The sequence below is a fragment of the Heterocephalus glaber genome, unplaced genomic scaffold (genome assembly GCF_053883595.1).
Source record: "Heterocephalus glaber isolate CG9 unplaced genomic scaffold, H.glaber_assembly_v1.0 deba00000937, whole genome shotgun sequence".
NCBI classification, from domain to species: domain Eukaryota; kingdom Metazoa; phylum Chordata; class Mammalia; order Rodentia; family Bathyergidae; genus Heterocephalus; species Heterocephalus glaber.
The window spans coordinates 3431372-3454169 of NW_028258173.1; the positions used below are offsets into that span (position 1 = coordinate 3431372).

At 52.4% G+C, this 22798-nt stretch overlaps 1 protein-coding gene across 4 annotated transcripts; it reads right to left on the reverse strand.

The window, feature by feature from the left end:
• Nucleotides 1-1225: 1225 nt before the first annotated feature.
• Engase (endo-beta-N-acetylglucosaminidase) lies at nt 1226-22362 on the reverse strand. Of its 4 annotated transcripts, XM_087208358.1 has the most exons (18): nt 22203-22362; nt 14798-14970; nt 14337-14416; nt 11487-11655; nt 10668-11175; nt 9022-9092; nt 8662-8863; nt 7583-7731; nt 6898-7055; nt 6313-6461; nt 5865-6030; nt 4454-4557; nt 4086-4194; nt 3708-3898; nt 3059-3207; nt 2482-2590; nt 2047-2158; nt 1226-1936 (listed from the first exon to the last, which is right to left on the reverse strand). In XM_087208358.1, the coding sequence occupies exons 5-18, from the start codon at nt 10784-10786 to the stop codon at nt 1532-1534; spliced, it is 2193 nt and encodes a 730-aa protein (XP_087064484.1). In that variant the 5' UTR covers nt 10787-11175; nt 11487-11655; nt 14337-14416; nt 14798-14970; nt 22203-22362; the 3' UTR covers nt 1226-1531. The 4 variants fall into 4 exon arrangements, with proteins under 4 accessions (XP_087064484.1, XP_004860908.1, XP_004860907.1 ...); XM_004860851.3 differs by lacking the exons at nt 14337-14416; nt 14798-14970; nt 22203-22362 and having other exon boundaries at nt 2482-2587; nt 11487-12541; XM_004860850.3 differs by lacking the exons at nt 14337-14416; nt 14798-14970; nt 22203-22362 and having other exon boundaries at nt 11487-12524.
• Nucleotides 22363-22798: the final 436 nt, after the last annotated feature.

Here is a 22798-nt window from a genome sequence, read left to right on the forward strand (position 1 = left end):
GCCCTGCGGCCTGAGACTCCTCTGGGGACACAAGGTGCAAGATCAGGAAGCAGCCCCCAGCCAGGTCCCCTGCTTCCCGATGGCAGAGACACTCAGGTGCTCCGAGGAATTGTCAAACAGAACCACAGCGGAGGAAGTGGAGTAGCCTGAGCATGGCAGCTGTCACCCTGTCCCCACCTCAGAAAGAGCCCGGGGCTGGTGGCCTCAGTTTTGGAGTGGTCAGCAGTCATGGCCCTCCCCTGTATTCGGGGTGCTCGTTTGTCAACATAAGACATGAAAGTGTTCCCAATCAGGATGGGGCACAGAACCCAGCCCCAGCACCTGCCCTGCTCCACTCCACTTCCACTCCTCGAGAGGTAGAGGCCCTTGGAGAGCAGGAGGTGGGAGCGGGCAACGCTCAGCCCCTGCAGGAGACCTCTGCCCTCCAGGCTGGGCGCCCCCTGCACTGAGCAGGACTAGCCTGTCCATTCCCTCCTCTCTGAGGACAGAAACAGATGTGGCAGCCCTGCCTTACTACAGAGTAAAGTCCACAGGTCCTGGCTCCTCTGTGCGACCTCCAGCTGGTGTCACTGTCCCAGACATCAGCACAGGAAACGGACAGGAGGGCTGGGCAAGTACACCCCACCGATGACTGTGTGGCCCAGCGTGAAACATGCCTGAGAACCTCCACCCTGTGCAGGATGTGACAGAGCCCATGTGGCACGTGAAGGAGAGTAGGGGAATGGAGCCACATTACCCCGGCCAAGAGATGTGGCAGGAAGCTTCCCCGCCCACCCCTGTCAAGGGGGCCTGCAGGGGGTGCAGAAGTGGCAGGGCAGGGGAAGGAGGGTGCAAGAGAGGGGCAGGTGCCCATCCAGGCGCCCTCCCGCCTTGGCACAGGCTTTGCTGTGAGCCTAGGGCAGGGGAGCTGCAGCAGAGGCAGGGGACCTCAGCTATAGGGGCAGTGCAGTGCCAGAGCCAGCAAGCCCAGGAGGTGGTCCAGACCAGGCTGGCCCACCCTGCTCAGGCCGGGTGTAATGCTGTGCCAGCCCGGCCCTGAGCTCCAGGGCACCTTCTCCTGCCACTCTGGGCCCCTCGTTTGTGCCCCTACCCTCAGGCTGCATCCCAGCCCTCTGAGGTCCTCTGACAGCCCCCAGCCCTGCTCCAAAGCCTTCCTGCCATGATTTACGTTCATTTCTCATCGTGGGACCTGCAGGAATCAAAGGTCACTCTTCTCAGCACCAACACCTTTGAACCTATGTGAAAATATCCTTTATGGAGTTTTCTGGACAAAACCTCCCCACGTCCTTTCCCTTTTCCCTCAGAACCGCACACTGTGGAGAGAGTTACATGCAGACCCAAGGCCCGGTGCCCACCTGGGCACCATCACTCAGCACGCTGGTTTCCTGTGACCAACGCCGCCCCTCCCCACCCCTGGCCACCACATCCTGGGGACCCAGCCTTCAGGACACCTGGCCTTACTTAGCGGAGTCCCAGAGAGAACTTGGCAGCCAGCCAAGGGGCAAGGCAAGTCGGGTGAGGCAGTGTCGGCTCACAGAGGCACGGAGTAGACTAGGGCTGCCCTGCCCCACTCGGCCTGAGAGACCTGGAAGCCCTCCCTGGGGACGGGCTCCACCAGGAACTCCACACGGCCCTCCTGGCCGGGCCCAGCGGCCTTTACCGCCAAGTCCACCACCCGGTACTGGTTAACAAAAGCCAGGCCCAGGAACGTGGGCTTCTCTGGCCCCGGCGGCTCCCTGCCTCTCGCCCCCTCCCAGCAGTGGACTCTGAAGCAGCGGGCTTGGAGGAGGAGGTAGGACCAGTGCAGGGTACAGCTGAGCCTCAGCCGGCCTTGAGGCCCCTCCACCTCAGAGGTGGGCGGCTGCCAGCGGACCTGCGAGATGGTGACGCTCTGCACCTGGGGCAGAGGGGCCAGCAGGGTCTCGGCATCCACCACCTGGCAGGAGAGAAGGCGCAGACAGCTGACACCCGGGAGGCTGAGCGCCCGCCCTGCACCACTGCTCCAGCTCCTCCAGGACCCTCCGCACCCACCCCCCGGCTGCACACCTGGATCTCGCCCAGGCGACACATGAAGCTCTCCTCCTGACTACCTGGCGGCCGTGACAAGTTCACAAAGAGGTCCCGCAGGAGGCACCCACGCAGGCTCACCTCGTAGCACCTGGGAGAGGCACATGGCTGACTGCAGGCTGGCTCAGCACGGCGGCACCCAGCCCAGCTGTGCAGTGGTCCAGCCACAGCGGAAGGGAGGATGACCCACTGTACTCTGGGGTGTGGGCCCGTGGGCCAAAGGAAGTTCCCGGCAGCGACCTTGAGCACTGCCAGGAAGCGTCCTGGGCTGTGGCAGTGCTGCCCCAAACCCAGACAGTCAGCCCCGAGCACCTCCATTCCTCCAGGCCTGGGACTCTTGAAGGGGACCCTGCCTCCTCAGGTCCCCTGAGGGCGGCTCTCCTCCTGGCCTTGGCAGGAAGTGGAGGGACTCACCTCTGGATCCAGCCCCCGCTGAGCTGCTGGCCACAGCGGCTGGCCCATCTGGCCAGTCTGGTGGGGGGCACCCGGAGGGGTCGGGGTCTGTGCCTTGAACCTGTTTCTGCTAGAGGGGGAGACAAGGGCTTGAGAAAAGAGAATCTCGAAGGAAAATGTGGGGACAGGGCAGAGGGAGTGGGATGTCCCCTCGGCAGAAAAGCCGAGATCAGACTGGGCACGGAGGGTCTGGGTCCCCCAGAAAGGGCTCGGAGGAGAATAAATGAGGCCCATGCCTGGGGTTGGCCAGGCTCACTCGCCCTGGCGCTTCCCAACTTGCCATCTCCTCTCCCCACGGCTGTCCTTTGAAATGCCCTAGCCAGCAGGAAGTCCACATTCTACCCACATAGGTCACTGATGCCCAGCAGAGCCACAAAGCAGAGGTTCTGGCCCTGAAGTGAGTCCCCGAGTCCAGGCCTGGACCGCAGGCTGCCGCAGCTCCCACCGAGGCAGGATGTACCCAGTACCAGCTCCTCCCCTGCCACCTGGGCCTTTCTAGACTTCCCTTCCTTGGGTCCCCCAGCAGCCAGCTCCTCACCATTCAGCACTGAGATGCTACCAACATGACAGCTGTCGGCATCCCCCATAGAGACCTCCAAGGCAACCGTGACATCCGTGGACCCTTCAAGCTTATACACCAAGGACAGGAAGATTTTGTGTGGTGCTGGGATCTGGAGGGAAAACAACCTGGAGGAGAAAGACCTTGTGAGAGGCCAGAGGGGACCGGCAGAGACACTGGTACTTGCTCTGAATCGCACGGACCAGCCCCAGTCTGCCAGGGACAGGGAGCCCGGCGGCCAAAGCTTCACGCTCTGCCCAGCCAAAGCGGGGCCAGACTCTCCTGCGGGCCGGAGGGGAGGTTCTGGCGCACTTTGTGATGCCCCTGGCACGAGCTGTCTCAGGCAGTCACACTCAGAGGCAGAAAGGCTGCTTCCAGGGCTGGGGACGAGGGCTGTTTTACCTTTGAAAATGACAAAGCCCTGGAGATCTCCTGCATGACCCTGTACGCACTGGTACCGCTGACTGGACACTTGAGAACGGTTCTGACAGTTTCACATTATGTGTTTTCTACCATGATTGCTTTTAAAAACAATCTGAGTTCTGTCCTCTACTGCTGCACTGCCCTGCTTTGTGACTGACCCGGGGGGAGAAGCTGATGGCCCACACCCGCCTCCTCACTCACATACCTCACAGCCACACTGCCAACCTCAGGCGGGATCACCCCCTGCAGAAGCAGCGAGCTGCCCCCATGCCAGGAGTCTGCTAGGCAGCAGTGCACCTTCACCCAGCCCCAGCCGTCACCAGGCAGCTTGTGTTCACCGAACAGGGGCTGTGTCTCCTGGGCACTCAGGTGGTACCAAGGCCCCACGGCCTGCTCCTGAAGGAGGGGGAGGACCAGACAGTTGGGGGGAGGCAGGCAGAGCATGTGGGGGGGACCCAGAAAGTCCACTGGCCCCTCTGCTTGCAGCCTGTGGCTCCCTCCCACCCAGCACAGCTGAGGCCACGGCAGACATGAGGTAGGGCACCTTCCCCACCCTGAGCACCCCGCACGGTGGTCTGCCCACCTGTCCATAGCAGACTCTCCGTGTCCCCATCCCCAGGCAGAAGGACGTGACGAAGGGCAGGGAGCAGATGCTGTGTGTGGGCAGGTAACGTTCCAGCAGATTCCAGAATCTGCCAGAGACACAGGGAGGCCGGGCTCAGAAGAGTCAAGTGGCCTTTCTCACCCATGGTTGTAAATGGAGCTTCTCCTGCATCCCCAGGACAGGTCTTCCGGGGCGACTGCAGCTCCCCACCCACAGTGAGCCCCCAAACTCTGCTCCCTCATGCCCAGCTGGGCTCCAGGAGTGCCCCACAAAGCAGCCAAAGCAGCCCATGAGCCCCCTCACCCTCATCCTCATTCTTGTAGCCACCCACATGCAGCAGGACTCACCTGTCCTGGTTCTGGAAGAAGCTGCTCTTTTCCAGGCACTCATACACCCAGCCGGGGGCAAACAAAGCTACAGAGAAGCCGTGCTTTCGGATCAGTTCCAGCGACTGGGGGGACGGAAGTTAGGGAGGTGCTAGTATCAGCTACACTGGGACCCCAGCGTCCAGGCAGGCACCATGGACAGCACACGGCCAGGTTACAGGGGCCGGGCCTCCAAGCCAGATCAGCAGCAGCTGTCCACACCCATCCAGTCTCCACTGGGGATTTATCCCATCATTCTGCAAACTGGCCAGTGGTGGGCGCTAGAGGCAGCAGGAGGAAGGCCCGGAGGGCGCAGGCCTGGGGCACTGTCCACAGTGCTGGCTCTTGACTTCCTCTCCCTTGCTCATACACTGCTCATCATACAATTAGAATCAGAGGAGAAAAAGATTCTCCAGCTATTGGATTAATTTATTATTTAAAGCTCACTTGGCCAGGCATGGTGGCACACACCTGTAATCCCAGCACTCTGGGAGGCCAAGGCAGGAGGATCTCAAATTCAAGCTCAGCCTGGGCAAATTAGTGACTTTGTGAGACCCTGTCTCAAAAAGGGAAGAAGTGCTGGTGCTGGGAATGTAGCTCGGTGCCAAGGCCCTGGGTTTGATCTCCACTACCAAAAAACTTATTTAAAAAAACCCTTAGCGACTAAGCACATCCCTGCTACCCAGAAAGGGGCAGCACTGACAGGCAGGAGACAGAGCCTGCTCTCCCCTTGCATGTGTGCAGCCTGGTGCCCTCCTCCCTCACTGCTGACACCACTCGCCTTGCCCGGAAACCTCACTTGCCACTACATGAGCAGGTCTCCCACTGTGGTGCTTCCCCTCCGCCTCCGGCTCTGGGCTGCCATGAGAGGCACTACAGCCCCCCCACCTCCGAGTCTCTGCGTCTACATGGTGGTGCAGCAGGCAAGTTCAAGTCTCTTCAAGGCCCACAGTCCAGAGAGGAAGTCAGGGCAAAAGACAAGACTAGGATGGGAACAGGATGCTTCTGCCCACAAACACCCAGATAACAGCATCCACTTGTAGCCCTGCTCAGTGCTGCCTGCTTGCAGTCTCAGAACTCTGGGATACTGAGGCAGGAGGATTCTAGGTTCAAACCCAGCCTGGGAAACTTAATGACTAAGTGACATCCTGTCTGAAAATTTAAAAGTTTTAAAAGGGCTGGGGATGAAGCTGACTAAAAGGTCTTTCATGGGGTCAGCTTAGTCTCAGAACAGGTCACCAGTGTTCCTCGGTGCCTCAGTTTCCCCACTCTGGGAAGAACAACTGCGACCATTCTTTCTCTTGAGGCACAGAGGAGAATAGAGCATTCCCCGGAAAAGCAGGCCAGGGAGGGCACACAGGCCAACGGCCCTCGGCACAAAGGGCGCGCCCACCTTGTCCGTGTCAAACCCGCCTCCGACCACGTTCCCCCGAGCGAACACGTCCACGCCCACGTACACGTCGACCAGGCGCTCCCCGGCTTGTCCCAGCATCCGCGCCAGGTGCTCCTCCCGCCAGTTATAATTGGTGAAGAAGCCATCACAGGCCTCGAAGAAGATCCTGAGAGACGACAGGGAGCTGTTGAGGCCCAGGCCCGGTGGGATAGGGAGTCTACCCAGAAAGGCCATTCTCACTGCTCATGGCCCAGGCACACGTCTGCTCCCCAAGAGCAGGGCCCAGCCATGAGTGGTCACCTGCAGCCTCTGCACCGGACCAGGGAGACCAGGCACTGACCGGCATGCTGACGATCGGGAGGGTAGAGGGCACCAGAGGCCCTCTTCTACCCGAAGCGGGCTGACACCTGCCACCCAAGGAGACGGGCAGCGCCCTCCCAGAACTCACCGGTTGTGCTCATTGAGTTCATCCTGCCACTTGAGCTGCCCACTCTGTACCACACTGTCATACCAGAGCACCAGCCCCTCCGGGATGCGCTGGTGGAGCTCAGCGGTCAGATAACGCAGGAAAGCAGGCACATTCTGCACAGCAGCCACCTGGGAGAGAGGAATGAAGATCAGACCTCTGGTGAGGTGAGGCCCGTCTGTCATGAGAAACACCCAGCACAGGATATACAGGACCACACAGACACCCTGGTCCCCAGCGCCCCAAACCCTACAGCCACCAAGAGGTATGGCTTGCCTGTGTTGGACAAGAACTCAGGAAAAGATACAATGCAACGGAAGGGCAGGGTGGCCGCGGAAAGGAAGCAGAGATGAGGAAAAGGAAAGATGTGGTTATGCTGAAGCAGCAGCGAAGCAGAGTGCAGTAGGGAAGACTCGCCTCAATGCCAGGTCACCCGGAGGGCACAGCTGGCCCTGCACGGAAGCCAGCAATGTGTACACTCAAGTGAGCTGGGCCAAGTGAACAAAGACAGGGCAGGCAAAGCAAGGGCTGGGCGAGGGCAGGCGCCAGGATAGAGGCCAAGCTCACACTCAACGGGTTCTCAACATTGATCAGCCAGCCATCGAAACGAAAAAACTGGGCGATCTGGACCAGCTGATCGGCCACTGCCCGGTAGGAGCTCGGATCCCCAGCCAGGAAGGCTTCACAGAGCTTCGCCCCATCATTCCACTCGGTGATGAAGGTTCCTATGAGACAGGGGGGCCTGAGGTCACCGAGTGGCTGGCTCTGCCTCTGACCTGCAGGGCTGCAAAGTGTGGTCTCTGGATGGGCAGCATCAGTGCCACCAGAAAGCTTGTGACACATTCAGACCCTCGCCCTGCCCCCCAGACACCTAGTGACAGACACACTGGGTGGAGCCCAGCAGTAGGGTCACAGAGGCCCACAAATGGTCTGGACCCGGACCAGACCTGGAGAGACACCGTTCTGACGCAGCCAGGGGCCAGCAGACCCTCGGCCTCAGACCACCAAACCCAACCACCTTGCATGTGTGAGTGACTTTGCTGGAACGCAGCCTGGCCCTTGCTGACGCTTGCTTTCCCGCTGGTCATTACCTTAGTGACCAATGGCCCACAACACTGAAAATATCTGCTCTCGGGTCCTCTCCAGGAAAGCGGGTGGCCACCCCAGCACAACTCCTGCTCACTAAGAACCAAAGTCCCTGCTGTGAATCACCAGGTCACCTGGCAGGGACGCTGACGAACCTGGCTCTTACCCAGCACGCAGACCCCGTGCCTGTGGGCAGCATTGGTCCAGCCCACTGGGGGGATGGTGACTGTGTGGTGGCTAAAGTATACAAAGAGGTCGATGTACTGCCAGTGGTAGAAGGAGTAGGGGCTCTGAGCCGCTGAGCCCTGAATAAACCTGGGTGGGGAAACAGAACAAGGTCAGGGCCCGGGAGACAGAGCAAGGACACAGTGACTGTGGAATAAAGAGAGCAACCCTGAGGAGACACCTCTTTGTTCTGTTCAGTGCATTCTAACCATGCAGGTGCCGTGTGCAGGCCCCGTGCAGGGGGCACAAGCTATGGTGCCCAGGAGGGAACCGCTTTCACCACAGCAGCAGGCATCTACACTGCATCTGCCTGCACTGAGCATTTTAGCCTCTGAGCAGGGGGCAAAAGAGAAGGAGACAGAAGCCTCGGGTAGCAGCCCCACGTCTCTGGTTTCCGCTCTGCCCAGGGAGGTCTGCGGCGCTCCCGATGCAGCCTCAGACACAGTCTCCTCTGCAAGGCCAGCTCACCCCAGCCTGTCTGAGCCTCAGTAGCCAGCTTTGACTCAGCCTTCCCGTCAATCACCACATCAAAGGCTGTTTTATGGACATTTAAGACTCCAGGAGGATCCCAAGATCAAACCCAGCTTGGGCAACTTAGCAAGATCCTGGCTCAAAATAAAGATTAAAAAAAAGAGCTGGGGTTGCAGCTCAGTGCAAAGGTCCTGGAGTTCAATCCCCAGTACTGCCTAAAAAAGAAAATCCCACTTTGGAGGGAATGTGCAGAGCTGGGCGACCGAAGAGAGACTAATCACTCTGTACACCAGAGCCAGGGCCAGCAGATCTGGACCAGGGGACTCCATGCTGTGATCCTGGAGCCGAGATGGGAGACCACACAGCCCAGCGCTCTCATGGGTGCAGCCAAACTGAGGCCTCGGTCTCTCTCCAGGTGGTGGCAGAGCCCAGCCAAGAATCCGGTCTCCTGACTGCCCCCAGAGCTTTGGGCACCCTAAAACTCTGCCCGTCTCCTCCCCAACCCCCCAGGATGGCCAGCGATGAGATCAATGCCCGACACGTCCTCACTTGTCTTCCAGATATCCACCCATCATGTCATGGCACACCAGGGTCCGGGGCCTATGGCTGCCCAGCGGGGGCTGGCGACACTCTAGGGGCTGCAGGGCCACATTGAAGCTGTCCTCCACGAGGGGTGTCCAGGCCAGCAGCTCCTCCAGTGAAGACAGGTAGAAGCTGACAGGTTCAGTGGTTTCCTTGTCATAATATCTAACTGGTCCACAGAGGGAGAAGAGAGGAATTAGTGGAAACTAGGGGATTCAGAGAAATGCCTTGATAATGACAGATAGAACTGAGGGGGGTGGGGGGCTGCCCTACCCAGAACCCTGAGAGTGGGCTCGGAAGTGTTATTCAGAGCCTCTATCTTCTCACCTGGCAAAGGATCCGGACTAAAATGGACCACTTCTCGAAAGACGGCTTCTTCTTCTGGCTCCTCTCTGGTTCTAAGCAAAGAGAATTTTTAAAAAATTAAATAAAAGAGTAAAGAATACTTGGAAGCAAATGGTGAGGTGGCACCTTGACATGGCTTATATTATTTAACCGAGACTACAGCAGCAGGTATCTGAGACAGAGGCACTCAGGAACATGGCTCTTTCCTGGCACCTGTGTTAGCAGCCAGCCCTCCCAACCCTCTGATGGATAAACTCCTTCCCCGCCAACACAGCCAATTCACATGCCCCACGCCACACCCACACATTTTGCTCTGGCCAAAGGACAAGGGCTAGTCAAAGCACTCACAAAGGTAAGGTCCTAAAAGCAGGGGCCAGGCTTTCCCTCCAGTCCATGGTTCCCTACATGTACACCACAAAACACTAACTCTTCAGTATTCATGGGGGAAAGAGTACCTATAGCACATTAAGCTGGGAAACCCTGAATAAGTCTAAATTAGTGTTATCTGGAGGGCGGGAGGACTGAGGATGGAACCCAAGGCCTTCTCACTAAGCTACATTTCCAGCCCTTTTTATTTTTTATTTTGTGACACAGTCTAAGTCACCCAAGCTGGTTTCAAACTCTCAATCCTCCTGTCTCAGCCTCCCAAAGGGCTGGGATTACAGGCCTGGGCCACCACACCTGGCTTTAAAAGAAATTCTTTTAAAAACAGTGAGAAGACACTGCTGTGGCTACTTTGGGGCCACAGGCGTGAAAGCTGAAAGTCTCTTACTTTTTCCAATACCTCAGGCTGCCCTCTGCCCTCTACCACCTGCCAGCACTCCATGTGCACAGAGGCCTGCTGCCTGCCATCGCCCCAGCACCTGAGACTGAGGGACTCTAGAAACTGCAGGGGCTGGGGGGGAGTAAGACAGACTGAAGTGGAGATGCTGCAGAAACGCTCCTTTTCATTCTCCCACTTCCTCTTCCTGAGCCTCCTTCTTCGCTGATTTCTTTACCCTTCTTTTCTTTGTCCCCCAAAGGATTTCGAGGAGGGATCTGGCCTACCCAGGTCCACCTCTGTTGCCACCCATTCCTCCAGTAGAGGGAAAGAGCCATCCCACCATTCTTCCTATCCAGAAACCTCAGTCCCACCAGCCATGCCCCCAGGCTCACTGCTTTGGGTTTAGAAACAAACCTAGGGGTGCCATCTCTTCGCTCCCAGCCTCCCCTCAGCAGCCTGCCGAGGGCAAACGCCCCAAAGGGAACAAGGCCCGGGTCCAAGGGCACGTCCTCCCTCTCTGGCCCGTCCCCTCTCTCCCCCTGCTGAAGTCCTGCTCCCTAGCGACTCAGGTCAGATGTCCCTCTGGAAAGCCACCCCTCCCACCAGCCGGCAAATGCCTGGCTTCGAGCTCCCGCGAGGCCACGGCGATGCTGGCCCTCAGGCTTGCACCCTATTTCGGAGGAGGGGCGGGACCCTGTCAGGCCCCAGGGTAGCGGCCGCCGGCTTGTCCGGTGGCCTGTCGCGCTGGGGCGTGGGAAGCCAATCGCTGTACCCGCGCGGTGCACGGAGAGGAAGCACCCGTCCGCCAGGCGACCTCCGTCCAGGACGCGCCCACCCTCCCCCGACCGGCGCCCCACGTCCTCACCTCCGCCCGGGCCGCCGCCGCCTCGGCCGCCGCCCCGGTTCCTCTTGCGCCCCTGGCTTCCTGGCCGCCGGTCCCCGCCGCCTCGAAGCAGCCCGGGTCAGCGCCGCTGCGGCCTCCATTGGGGCCTGGAGCCCGCGGGCCGCTCGGAACACGCGTCACCGGCCACGTCAGCCAATCACAGGCCCGGGCCCGACCCCGCCGCCACCCACAGCCAATGGGGAGTACACAGTGCAGCGGCCCCGCTCCGATTGGGCTCCAGCTCGCTACTGGCGAGCGGGCGGGGGATTTTATAGCCAGAGAAGGGCTGGGGCGGGGCTGGATTTGAGGGCGGGGCTTGGCGGCGAGGTTTCTGATGCCAGCGGGATGGGGCGGGGCCTTAGGGAGGGGGCGGGGCCTCAGCCTAGGACGCGGAAAGTGCCCGGCTGCCTGTTTTTGCTGCATCCTCAACAGTCTACACTGTGGAGCAAGCTGAGGTTCATCTCGGAGAGGTGAAGCGATCTGCCAGAAGCTAAAAGTCAATTAAGTGGTAGAAATTAGATTTTTAACTCAGTCTTGCTAACCTCATTAAAGAAAATTTTCAGAAAATGATAAAATCTTTATTCCCATACCAATATAAATATCAATAAATGTTAAAGATTGTATCCTACTCGTTAATCAACAAAGGGACGAGAGAGCTGTTACAATCAGTTCCAAAAGGCATAAAAAGAGTCCCATCTATGGAAGGACCTGGAAAGTAACAGGGAAGTGCATGCAGAGGAGGCTGCAGGGCTGAATGGGGAGGTCCCCAAACTGAGAAAGTCCAGTCTCTCAGCTCCTTACCTCTCACAGACGCTGTGGACAGGGAAAGGCTGGAATCAGCTCGTGGTGCTGGTAGCTGTCCTCTGACACAGTTTTTCCTACACTGGCACCCCCGTGCACCGGGGGCACTTCCAGTGTTCTGGCACAGCCGGAGCTCACAGAAATGTGGAACAGTTCAGTGTTCTGAGCCCTGAGGATGCGAGGGAGAAGGGCCTGCTCTCCGTCCCCCCAGGCTGGTGTCCTGCAGGTGACAGCTTCCAGGCTGGGCTGCATCCTGCCCCCAGCCAAGCCAACTGGCCTATTTATTATCATTGCAGATGCTGAGCTTTATGAGGCCTCAAGCTTCCACAAATGTCCGGGGTGGGACGATGACTAAGACCATTGAATACTGGCCCTAGATCTGTACCAGCCCAGCTGGTCAGGCAAGGAGAGTGGGAGCAGGAGGTGGTGACTTGGGAGGAGGACAGAGTAGACAGGACGCTGTCCCCCAAGCCCAGGGGCCCCTTGTAGGCCTTCAGCCCTGGGACAATTGCAGTAAAAGGGTCACCCATCTCAGCCCCAGGTGCTCAGTGGGCACAGGAGAGGGAAGATCTCAATTTGGTCTGCATGAAACTAGGAATTTTCCAGCCCTCACCTGTGGTTCAGCAATAAAAAGAAATAAGTGATTCTTTTTATCTTCATCCTACCCAAGTTAAATGCAGTTTGAGGGACACTCTGAAGGACACTAGGGTAATGCTCAGTGTCTGGGGAAATATATGCCAGGCTTCCCTTCTGTCCCGTCTCCTATGCTTCTTTCCAGAGAGCTGGCTTCTGATGTTAGGGAGCAGAAAGGGGAAGGTCACTCTGCACAGAGAAGAGTGGGACTTAGTGGTCTCTGGGTGGTCACTGTGGGTTCTTATCTCTCTGGGGATCAGACCATGCCTGCAGGTCCCTGTACCTGCCTTGAGCTTCCACTGGCTCCAACTGGGCCTCCAGACTCCTCTGAGACCTGCCTGAGCCCCTACAACCCTAGGCTTGTAGGGTTTCCAGATAAAAGACAGACCACCCAGTTACATTTGAATTCCAAATAAATGATGAATGGGACACAGACATGCTGATACTAAAAACACATTCCTTGTTTATTTAAAATCCAAACTGAATTGGAACTCTGTGTATTTATTTGGTAAATCTGGCAGTCCTTCCTATGAATCTACACTACTCTGCCTGTCACAAAGCCAGATCCTGGCAGACTCTCAACTGTTCTGAGCTCTGCCAGCACCAGAGTAGGACACCAGGTGGTTCTGAACAGCTGAACTTTGGTGTAACTGGCCACATGGGTCCATAGGCTCAGGATGGTTTGCTCGCCGCTGACCAAACCAAAGGAAGACATTTATTTTGGGTGGGAAAAGCCCTTATTCAAAGCTAGCACCAAGGAAATGGAAGGGCCTCTTTGGCCTCAAATTGCCTTTTCCCCATTCCCAGGTGTGCAAGGGTCTTTATAGCAAAGAACAGACAAGAGGAGGAACCCAATGTGGTGTAGCACCAGGCTTGTTCACCTCCCCTGGACTTCAACCCCTGGGGCCAGCATCTGCACATTCATTTTTGCTTATCTAGGCCGAGGAGAGGAGGGCATGATGGCTATGGCTATGCTCTGAGCAGGAGGAAGTTTGCAGGAGCTGCTTATCTCTAAAAGAAAAGAAAAAAATAACTTCTAAAATTCGATTTTGCCTTGCTGGTTACAGGGCAGGCTGGGACCTACCTGGGCCACCAGCTTTGTGTTGCAGGTGACCTCATTTACTTGCCCTTCAGCCATGCCCAGAGTAGAATTGCTGGGTTACACCTACTGTCTTTGCTTTTCTCAGCCTCCCACAATGCCCCAGGAGCCAGAAGCGGGAGGCATGTGAGCAGGCTTTCCCTGCTCCCCGGGTATGGTTGCTAACATGCCGAAGAGCGTGGGCAGAAACTGCTAGAGATTCCCAGCATCCCTTCCTTCCCTTGCTTCTGGTTATAGAAGCCCCACATTTTAGGTGACTGTGTGGCTGTCATTCCAGCAGTCCATGAAGCTTAGAGAAGCTGTGAGAATAAGATCGGGTTTATGAGACCAGAAGGGAAGTGATGGGTACAGTTCTGATGGTGTCTGCAAACAAAGGGACATGCCCTCCGCTTTTCCTGTCCGGTTAGTGTGAGGTTGTGATGGTTGGGACTGTGAGGTAGAACTGAGTAGTATAGAAAAGATAGGTAGACAGGAGACAAGGAAAATTAAACTGGGCTCTGGGCCTGCGCTTTTCCCCTGTAAATCACCCTCACTCTCCCCCACAGGCCTCCAGCCTCAAGGAAGCAACAATATTATTGTGCAGCACGCCTCAACTTCAAACACAGTTTGCATTCCAACCTAGCTCCCAGGTGGGTCTCCTGACAGTGGGGCGCACACCCTTCATCGCCCACTCGGGGACACGCCCAAGATCGCCTGAATTTACCCCGTCCGGGCCACAGCCCCTCCCCACAGTAAATCAAATGCAGAAACCTCAGCCTCCCCCCGACAGCACAGACCTCTCGCCCACTGCCCTCCGGCGTGGATCGGTGAACTCCCAACTCTCCTACACCTCTTGACTATTGGGTGGCACGGGCCTCACATGCCACACCTCGCAAGGCAGGGATTCTGGGTGTGTGCCAGCCTCCCAGCCCTCTCGTTTCTCGGTATTTGTTAAAGTTTCTGTATCTAAACTGAGAAGGGCATCGGAGGAGGTTAATGCAGATGCTCCTTACCACGGTGTTTCACCCTGAAGAGCCTAGTGTCAGGTGATCCATCGGAAATTAAAAATGCATTTCATAGTGCCAATTTACAGATCATAGCTTACTTCAGCCTCCCCTGGAGGTGCTCTACACACTTACAGCAGCCTTCAGCTAGGCAGAACCATCCGGCACAATCTCCAGCTTGTCACTGCTGTGTATCTCCCGCAATTCAGTGACTACTGAACACAGGAAACAAAATGGCTGAGCAGATGCGCTGTCACACCATGATAAAGAGGAAAAAATTATTAAGTCAAACAGTCATGAGCTAGGGACCGTCCATATTTAAGGAAACCTCTCAAAGCACCGGGCTCCCCTCCAAGGAATGAGGTTTTGGGTTTTTTTCCAAAATCCTATTACCTTTTTCTTTCTCTTTGAGTTCCCTCTGCAGTAAATCCCACTTTCCTTTCATTCAAGTGTGTGCCTCAGAGCAGCCAGGCAAAAGCAAAAGCACATTAACAGCTTTCAAACTGATGGGTGTGGTGGCTCACACCTGTGAGCCCTGAACCCTGGGAGGCCAAGGCAGGAGGATTGAAAGTTTAAACCCAGCATGAGCAACTTACCTACTTAGTGAGACCCAGTCTGAAAATAAAAGGTTGAAAAGGCTGGGGATGTAGCTCAGTGTAAAGGCCCTGGGTTCAATCCTCGTGTTATGGCTGTGTCTGGATGTCCCCCGAAGGTTCATGTGGTCATAGTTGGGGCTTTTCAAAGGTGGCTGGATCCAGAGTGTGTGACGCTGGGATCAAAGGTGTGTGATTACTAAATGGTCTTGGCACAGTTCGTGGTAGGGTTAAGGTTGCTCTACACGGGGAATATAAGGGACAGAAAGGGAGTTGTCACTTGTCACTTGCTCCTGTCACTTGCTGCCTTCTGCCTTCCCTGCTTTCCCAGGCCCCTCTCCCATGCCACCTTGCCTTGGAGCCAGCAAAAATGGACTGAACCCTCTACAAACTGTGAGATGAAATAAACTTTCCTCCTTTAACTTTGGGTGTCAGACATTTTGTCTCAGCAAGGAGAAAAGTAACCAAGACACCGCAGTACCAAAAGAAAGCAAACAAACTTTGAAAGTGTTGCTTTAGATTAAAGAGTGTTCCTAGCATACAAGACAGTTTAAGTTAGTTAGCTTGTAAGTAGGCAGTCAGGAAGGGCTGGGCCATGATGTAGAGTCAGCTAGATACAAAAAAAATATATAGCTCACAGTCTGAGTTATGAGCTAATTCAAGCCATGCAACTAGTTAAGCTTAAAAATGTAAAAGCCAACACAGGAAAAAGGGTGGAAAGTTAGGATAAGGATGGGCAGATAAGAACCCTTCTTCCCAGAAAGAAATTCAGTAGAATATGCTAAATTAGGCAATAACCCCTCCCTACTGCCGGCTGGACTTCCAGAAACTTAAAATGCAGAGTAACCAGTTTCCTTGGAACTGGCCCAAGTGAGTAGCTGATTTTCTTTTATTTAGCCTATGTCACAAGGCCTAAGCCCCAATTGGTTGTTCTAAACCCACAGATCACTGGACAATTAATAAAGAAAATGCCTGCTCTCTGCTCATCTCTGTAAGACCAAGACGAAGGACCCACTTGGCATCCCTCCTGAAAACCTCCAGGAGCTGTTTTTCTTCTTATATTTCCAATAAACATTTCCCCTTTAACCTTCTTTCTGTCTGTAATTTGTCTTCCGCCTTGTGAGACGTCAGACTCGGTTAGTAGGTGATGGCCGTTTCGCTAGGTGCTCGGCAAAGGGACATGAAGCAAAGGAGCTGTGTAGTGACCACCCAGCCTTACCCAGAGGCTGTACCCAGGCGCATGCTCTTGCCTCCTGCCTCCCGCCCCTCCATGCCTGCTGGGCCCCTCCTGCCCACCCCTGTCCGCCAGCTGCTCCCCACTCCCGTGGAAAAGACACCTCCCGGGGCTCCCACCCTTGCCATTCTCCTTATTTTATTGAAATTGCACAAACATTTCTGAGCTAAAAGGTTGGGAGGTCACTGTTGAGGGCCCAGGCCCACACAGACCCAACCAAACCCGAAGGGAGTCTCTCATGACAAGGGCCACATCATCAATCTGAAACTTTAAGGAAGCAGACAGATCCCAAAACAGGCCAGTTGTTTGTTTTAAACAAAACAAAAACAAAAAAGCAAGAGTTCTGTCCACTTGAGTCCGTGTAATAAGGAAGTCCCCCTGATGCTAGCCAATCAGACCTTTCCTTCTTCCGCCTCCTTGTTCCATAAGCGTATCAGACCTCTAAGAGGTTGGGAGATATAATACTTTCATATTTCCTCTCCTGTGCCCATTTCAAAATCATTGGAAAGGGTGTCTTTTACCCACAACCCTACAGCACTCTTTTCTGGAAACCCAGAAGGCCAGACATGCTCAAGTCTGCTCCGGGCTCTCTTTCCTATTCCATTTATGTATTTGTTATCTTTGTGCAAATCCCACCATCTTCATGCTGTAGCTTTAAAATAAATCTTGACATTTAGCACAGTGAGACGTGCTGCTTTGATCTTCTCCAAGATTCGTGGCTGGTCTTGCGCCTTCATAACATTTAGAATCAGATCAGGGGTTCTGGGGGATTTCTGTTGGAATTTTGTGTACATCACTGGAATTCCAGATTGGGGAAAATTGCCATCTTTACACTGGTGGGTTTTGCACCCCAGGACTTTGCTGTATTTTTCTGGGGCAGGGCATGAACACACCTCTGAACCTCCGGCTGCCTAGGGGACCCTCAGCAAAGCTGAGCTGAGACCATGGTCCCCACAGGCTGTACCCTCTCCTGGCTGAGCCCCGGGCTCCTGCAGAAGATGCCTTGTGTTCCAGGGATGCCGTAGTAGTCTGCGAATCCCAGGCCCACTCTGGGTTCCCTCCTGTATCCTTCTCGGGTATTTCTCCACAGATCTGGACTCTATAATTTTTTTTGAGTGTTAGGCTGAGAGTTAGTCATTAGCAGTCCTGATGATGAGCAAAGAAAACATGATGCTTTTCTCCCCCCTTAGCTATAGATAAAATCCACAAAAGGTTGCGGTTTCAAACATTAGCTCAAGAGAATGTAACATCCTCTGAGTGTGCTGCTAAGGTCCAGGATGCATATGAAGCCCAGACCATGGGTGTAGGGCTAGAAAAATCTCCAAGGACATCCACTTATGGGGTAAACAGGGCCCTACTTCTCTCTGAAGTAGGTCAACCCAGTCCATTTTATTTGCACAAAAGCAATGACCTCAGAGGAAGGAAAAGACATGCTTTAGAAGACCCAGTTAATCACAGAAATGTAACCTGAAACCACACTCACCTACCCTCATCCTTGAAGGTAGATTTTCTCTCTTGCTCTGAAACTCTATCATCTTACGATAAACTCTGCCTATATTCCACACACGGCCTGTGTGTCTTGACTGAAAAGCTTTGTCAAAGACATAGAGAATCCAGTTGTGTTGCCAGTTCCTTGAGGTGTTAAGACCCAACTTCCTGATACCAGAGGTCTTACATACCTAGTGTAGATTTGCCTCAGGTAAATGGCGTCCTGTAATTCCCACCTGTGATTAGACATGACCGTACCTCCTCCTGGGCAAAGGAGAAGTCTGTTTCCCACCCCATCTCTGGGTTGTGACCAAAGGAGTGTGGGGGAAGTGGCTGTGATGTGACTCAAGAGATCTTGTGTGTCTGCTCCTGCATGTTGGAGGACCGCGTTGTCACCATGGATGGGGTGAAGAAGCCCGGAGTGAAAGAGCATGTGAGCCGAGAGCCCTGACATCCTGGTCCTCGCCGGGGTGAACCAGTGCCAACTGCTCTGTCAGCTGTATGAAGCCACATGAGCCCACCAAAGCCCACCAGCCAAGTGCCACCAGCCTGTCCCAGAGTCACCGACCACAATGCATTAAAGCTCTCCTTTAAACTCTGAGTTTTTGATATGATTTGTTAAGCAACAACTGTAACTGATTGGGTATCTGGTTTGGCTTTTCTTTTTGCTTTTAAGACACAATCTCGTCAAGTAGTTCATGTCAGACTTGAACTCGTAATGTAGCCCCGGCAGGCCTCAAACTCATAGCAATCCTGCTGTCTTGGCCTCCCAAGTGCTGGGATCACAGGTGTCCACTGCCATGCCCAGTTCAGTATCTGGTTTTGTTTTGTTTTGTTTTGGTTCCAGGGATCAAACTTGGGTCCTTGCGCTTGCACAGCAGGCGTCGAAACCGCTGAGCTAAATCCCTGGCCCTCAGTATCTGTTTTTAAATGTCATTTTCTGCTGGTACCTCGTGAAATGATTTTTATATTTTGACTTTTTATTCATTAACAACTAATTCTAGTAATCCACCTGTAGATTCTTGGGGATTCTCCATAGTACATGTCAACTATGAATAGTGGCGGTTTTATTTCTTCCTTTCCAATCCTTATTGCCTTTCTTTCCTTCTGACACCAGCTGTCACCTCCAAACCAATGCCGATTTAAAGGGTCCTACCAGGAGTCCTTGGCTTGCTCCCTGTCTTTGAGGGAAGGCTTTCAACATTTCACCATTAATTGTGATGTTTGTTGTAGGGTTTTTGTGGATAAGTTTTTATTTAAAAAGGAAATCCCCTTCTGTGCTGAGTTTACCCTGAATCTTTACTCCTAAGTGGATATTGAATTTCATCAAACTTGTTTTTGTATCCATCTAGAAATAATGACATGAGCTTCATTCCTTATTTGGGTTTGATATGCTGATTTTACCATGACAATGAAGCCTATATTCTTGAAATAAACCCAGTTTATTCCTGACATGAAATTTTGTTCTATTACTACTGGCTTCTGTTTGTTAGTATGGTATTTAGGGTTCTTCTATGCTCATGAGTGAGACTGACCTATAATTTTCCTTTCTTGCAATTTTCTCATCTAGTTTTGGAATCAAGATTATGATTGCTTCATTTAAGCTGGAAAATAGTCCTCTTTTGTCTTTTCTGGAAGAGTTTGTGCAGGATTAGGGTTACTTTTCCATAACCACTTGGTAAATTTTATTCAGAAGATAATCAGAACTAAGAAGTTTGTTTTGAGGAAAGCTTTTTAATTACAAATGCCACTTCATATTTGAAAAACTATTCAGAGCTTTTTTCTCCTGTATTAACAACTGGAAGTTATATTTTGGGGGGGAAAAAAAGTATCTTTTTAATCTCATTTTTCAAATAGAGCTGCATAAAATTATTCCTATTATTCACTTATTTTTCATGTCTAGAGGATCTGTAATGATATTTATTTTATGCTTTTTTCCTATTAACTTTTCCCTTAAACCTTTGTTGTGTCTTTCACTTTCTTTGGGTTTAATTTGCTGGTTTTTTCCCTAATGTCTTAAAATGGTTGTTTGTTTCATTGATTTTTCAGCCTTTCATCTCTGGGATACTAGAACAAAAGCATGGCTTTAGTCATATTCCTAAGCTTTGTTTGTTTCCTCAGTGCTGGGGATTGAACTCCGGCCCTTCTGCACCATCTGCCAGGTGAGCTATCCCTGCCTTTCTCCCAAGATTTGACGTGCAGTTTTCTTACTATAATTAATTCAGATATATTCTATTTTTATGGTTTTTTATTCCATAGGATATTTAGAAATATATTTCTTTTTTATTTTTATTTTTTATTTTTTTTGGTACCGGGGATCGAACTTGGGACCTTGCGCTTGTAAGGCAGGCCCTGAAACCACTGAGCTAAATCCCTGGCCCAGAAATATACTTCTTAACTTCCAGACATACAAGAATATTCCAATTTACTTTTTGTTATTGATTTTAAGCAAATTTAAATTGCAGCCAGAGAATATACTTTGTGTGACTCAATCTACTGAAATTAAGTTTCACGACTAGGACGTGGTCAGCTTTTTAAAACAATCCTCGCTCATCTGAAAAGGCTGTGTACTCTGTGCCCAGCATTCTGTGCATCCCTATTAACTTAAATTTTCTCATCGTACAGTTCAACTCCTCCATATAGTGGTTGATTTTTTAATCTAATCATTCTATCCGTTGTGAAGAGAGATGCGTATGATGTTTGCACTTATTTCCCTTCCTTTACTTACCTGTTTCCAGGGTGTTATTAGTTGAATGGAAACTTTAAGTTTGCCCTGTACCTTCCTATGGGCTGACCTTGTGCCTGGTGATGATTTATGCATTCATATCCACTGGGACTAATACTATAACTACAACAGCTTCCTTTTACTCAACATGCATAAGGTAAATCTTACCCCATCATTTTACTTTTATCTTTTTATATTTCTCTTTAAGATATCTTTAGTACATAGATGGATTTTGTGCCCAGTATGACAATCTTTGCCTTTTTAATTTTGTTGTTGTTGTTGTTGTTGTACCAGAGATCGAACTCAGGACCTTACACTCACGCAGTATGCAGCAGAACCACTGAGCTGAATCCCTGGCCCTCAAATCTTTGCCTTTTAATGGGAGCAATCAGTCCACGTACACTTAATGAAATATATCCAGTTTTAAATCTACCATTTTACTAAGTGCTTTATATCTTTCCTCCTTAATCTGTATTCCTGTTTTTCTCCATTTTTGCCTTTTTGAAAGACTGAATGCTTTTTATTATGCCACCCCTTTCTACCATTAGCTTGGATGAAATGTACTCTTTTACTATTAGTTAACAGTAACCCTAGAGATTATAACATGTGTATCAAAGTCAAATACAGTAACACCTTGGGTCACGAACATTTCTGTTTACAAACAATTTGGTTCATGAAATTTTGCTCCCGTTCGAAAACTCCACGTCTGGTGACAGACACGACCCCAGCCATCTTCTCCACACAAACACAAACACAAATAAAGTTTGTAACTGGAAATGATTCGGCATTTTTACTCATTTCCAGGAGAATGCATGCACCTTGCCACACTTAAATGCCATATACCCCTACATTTATTATTTGCAGAATAAAGCAATCTCCCTAGTGGTAGAAAACAACCACCTTTTCATTATACATACAGATTCTGTGGGTTAGGAGCTTGGGAAGTGACCTCTTGCCTCTGTGGCAAGATGTCTGGGGCCTCCCCTGGGAAGCGCCAAAGGCCGGGAGAGTGGCCTTGGGCTGAGCCTAAAGTCATCTGAATGCTGCCTACACGAGCCTGGTCATGGACACTGGCCACAGCCTGGAACCCAAGCCGGAGCTGTCTCCTGACACACTTGTGATGCCCTTGCGCGTTGCTTTCCCAGGTGGCTGCTTGGACGCGGAGGCTGGTGGCAAGGGTGGTGTTCCAAGAACTAGAGCATGGGCCTGACCTTGGAAACGAGGTGGCATCATGGATGTGTCACGAGCCACACGCCTTCCAGGGAAGGAAACACAGATGTCCACCTCTGTGTGGGACAAATGTCACAGTCATGTTGTAAAATGAACCTGTGGGTTGGGAGATATTTTTTGTGGCCTTGTTCAGAAAATACAATCTGCCACAACCCTCCTCCAGACTTATGTACTATCTCGAAGTTGTTGTGAATATTTAAATTATATATATATAAAATTTTATCCAAGGGATATTATTTTTGAGCTAAAATAACAAGCTTCTATTTGAATATTTTTCCATAATGATAGAGAGGGATAGCTTTTCATGCTCACTTGTTTTTTGCATAAAAAAGATTACATATGCACTTCACAAAAATGTATTATATAGCATTTAAAACACAAATGTACTAATTGCCCAGCTCCAACAGCCATTCACCTCTCCCCCTCCTGTCTTCTTTTAAAATTTTTATTGTGGGGGCCAGGGATTTAGCTCAGTGGTTCTGGCGCCTGCCTCACAAGCGCAAGGACCCGAGTTTGATCCCCAGTACCAAAAAAAAAAAAGACATGCTGAATAAAATTTTTATTGTGATAAACACAAATGACATGAGAGTTACCACCTTAGCCATTTTCCAGCGCACTGTTCAGTGGTGGCTTTTAATTTGGTCTCCGCCTCTCTGAGGAGTGGTGATACCTCCCAGCCTTGGCCTGACAGGGCTGCCTGGGGGACTGTAGGTGTTTGTGGTTGGCCTTACCTGGGATACTTCTTTATCTTGGCAGACAGCAGGTGCCTAAGTGTCTGATCTGTGACCAGGTGTCTCTCTTGCAGAAACTTCCCCATACCAGCAAACATCCTCATGGCTCTCACTTAACCTGAATCCACTTTATTCTGGCCAGGATGGTCACTCTTGCAAGCAGCCCTGACGGGGAGGAGAGGTATAGGGGCAGGTGTAGAGTCAGGTGAGACACAGAGAAGGGACATAGCAGAAGCAGGGAACCACCTACAGATCCCAGAGAAGGGCACCCAGCAGGGCTGATAGGAAGTCCAGAGGTGGTGGGGTGTTCAACCAGGAGGTAGGGAGAGACAGACAGATGGAGAAAAATCAGAGAGAGAGAGAGACACACACACACACACACACACACACAGATAAAGGAGGGGGGGGGAAGAGACAGAGACAGAGAGAGGGAAAACAGAGAGACAGAGACAGACAGACAGAAAGAGAAACAGAGGCAGAGACAGAGAGAGGCCCCAGAGGACTGTGCCCGTATTTGAGGAAACCAATGTATCTCTTCAGCCTCCTGGCAGGGCCATAGAATCCTGGTTTAAAGAAAACACACTGCTATGGCTTGT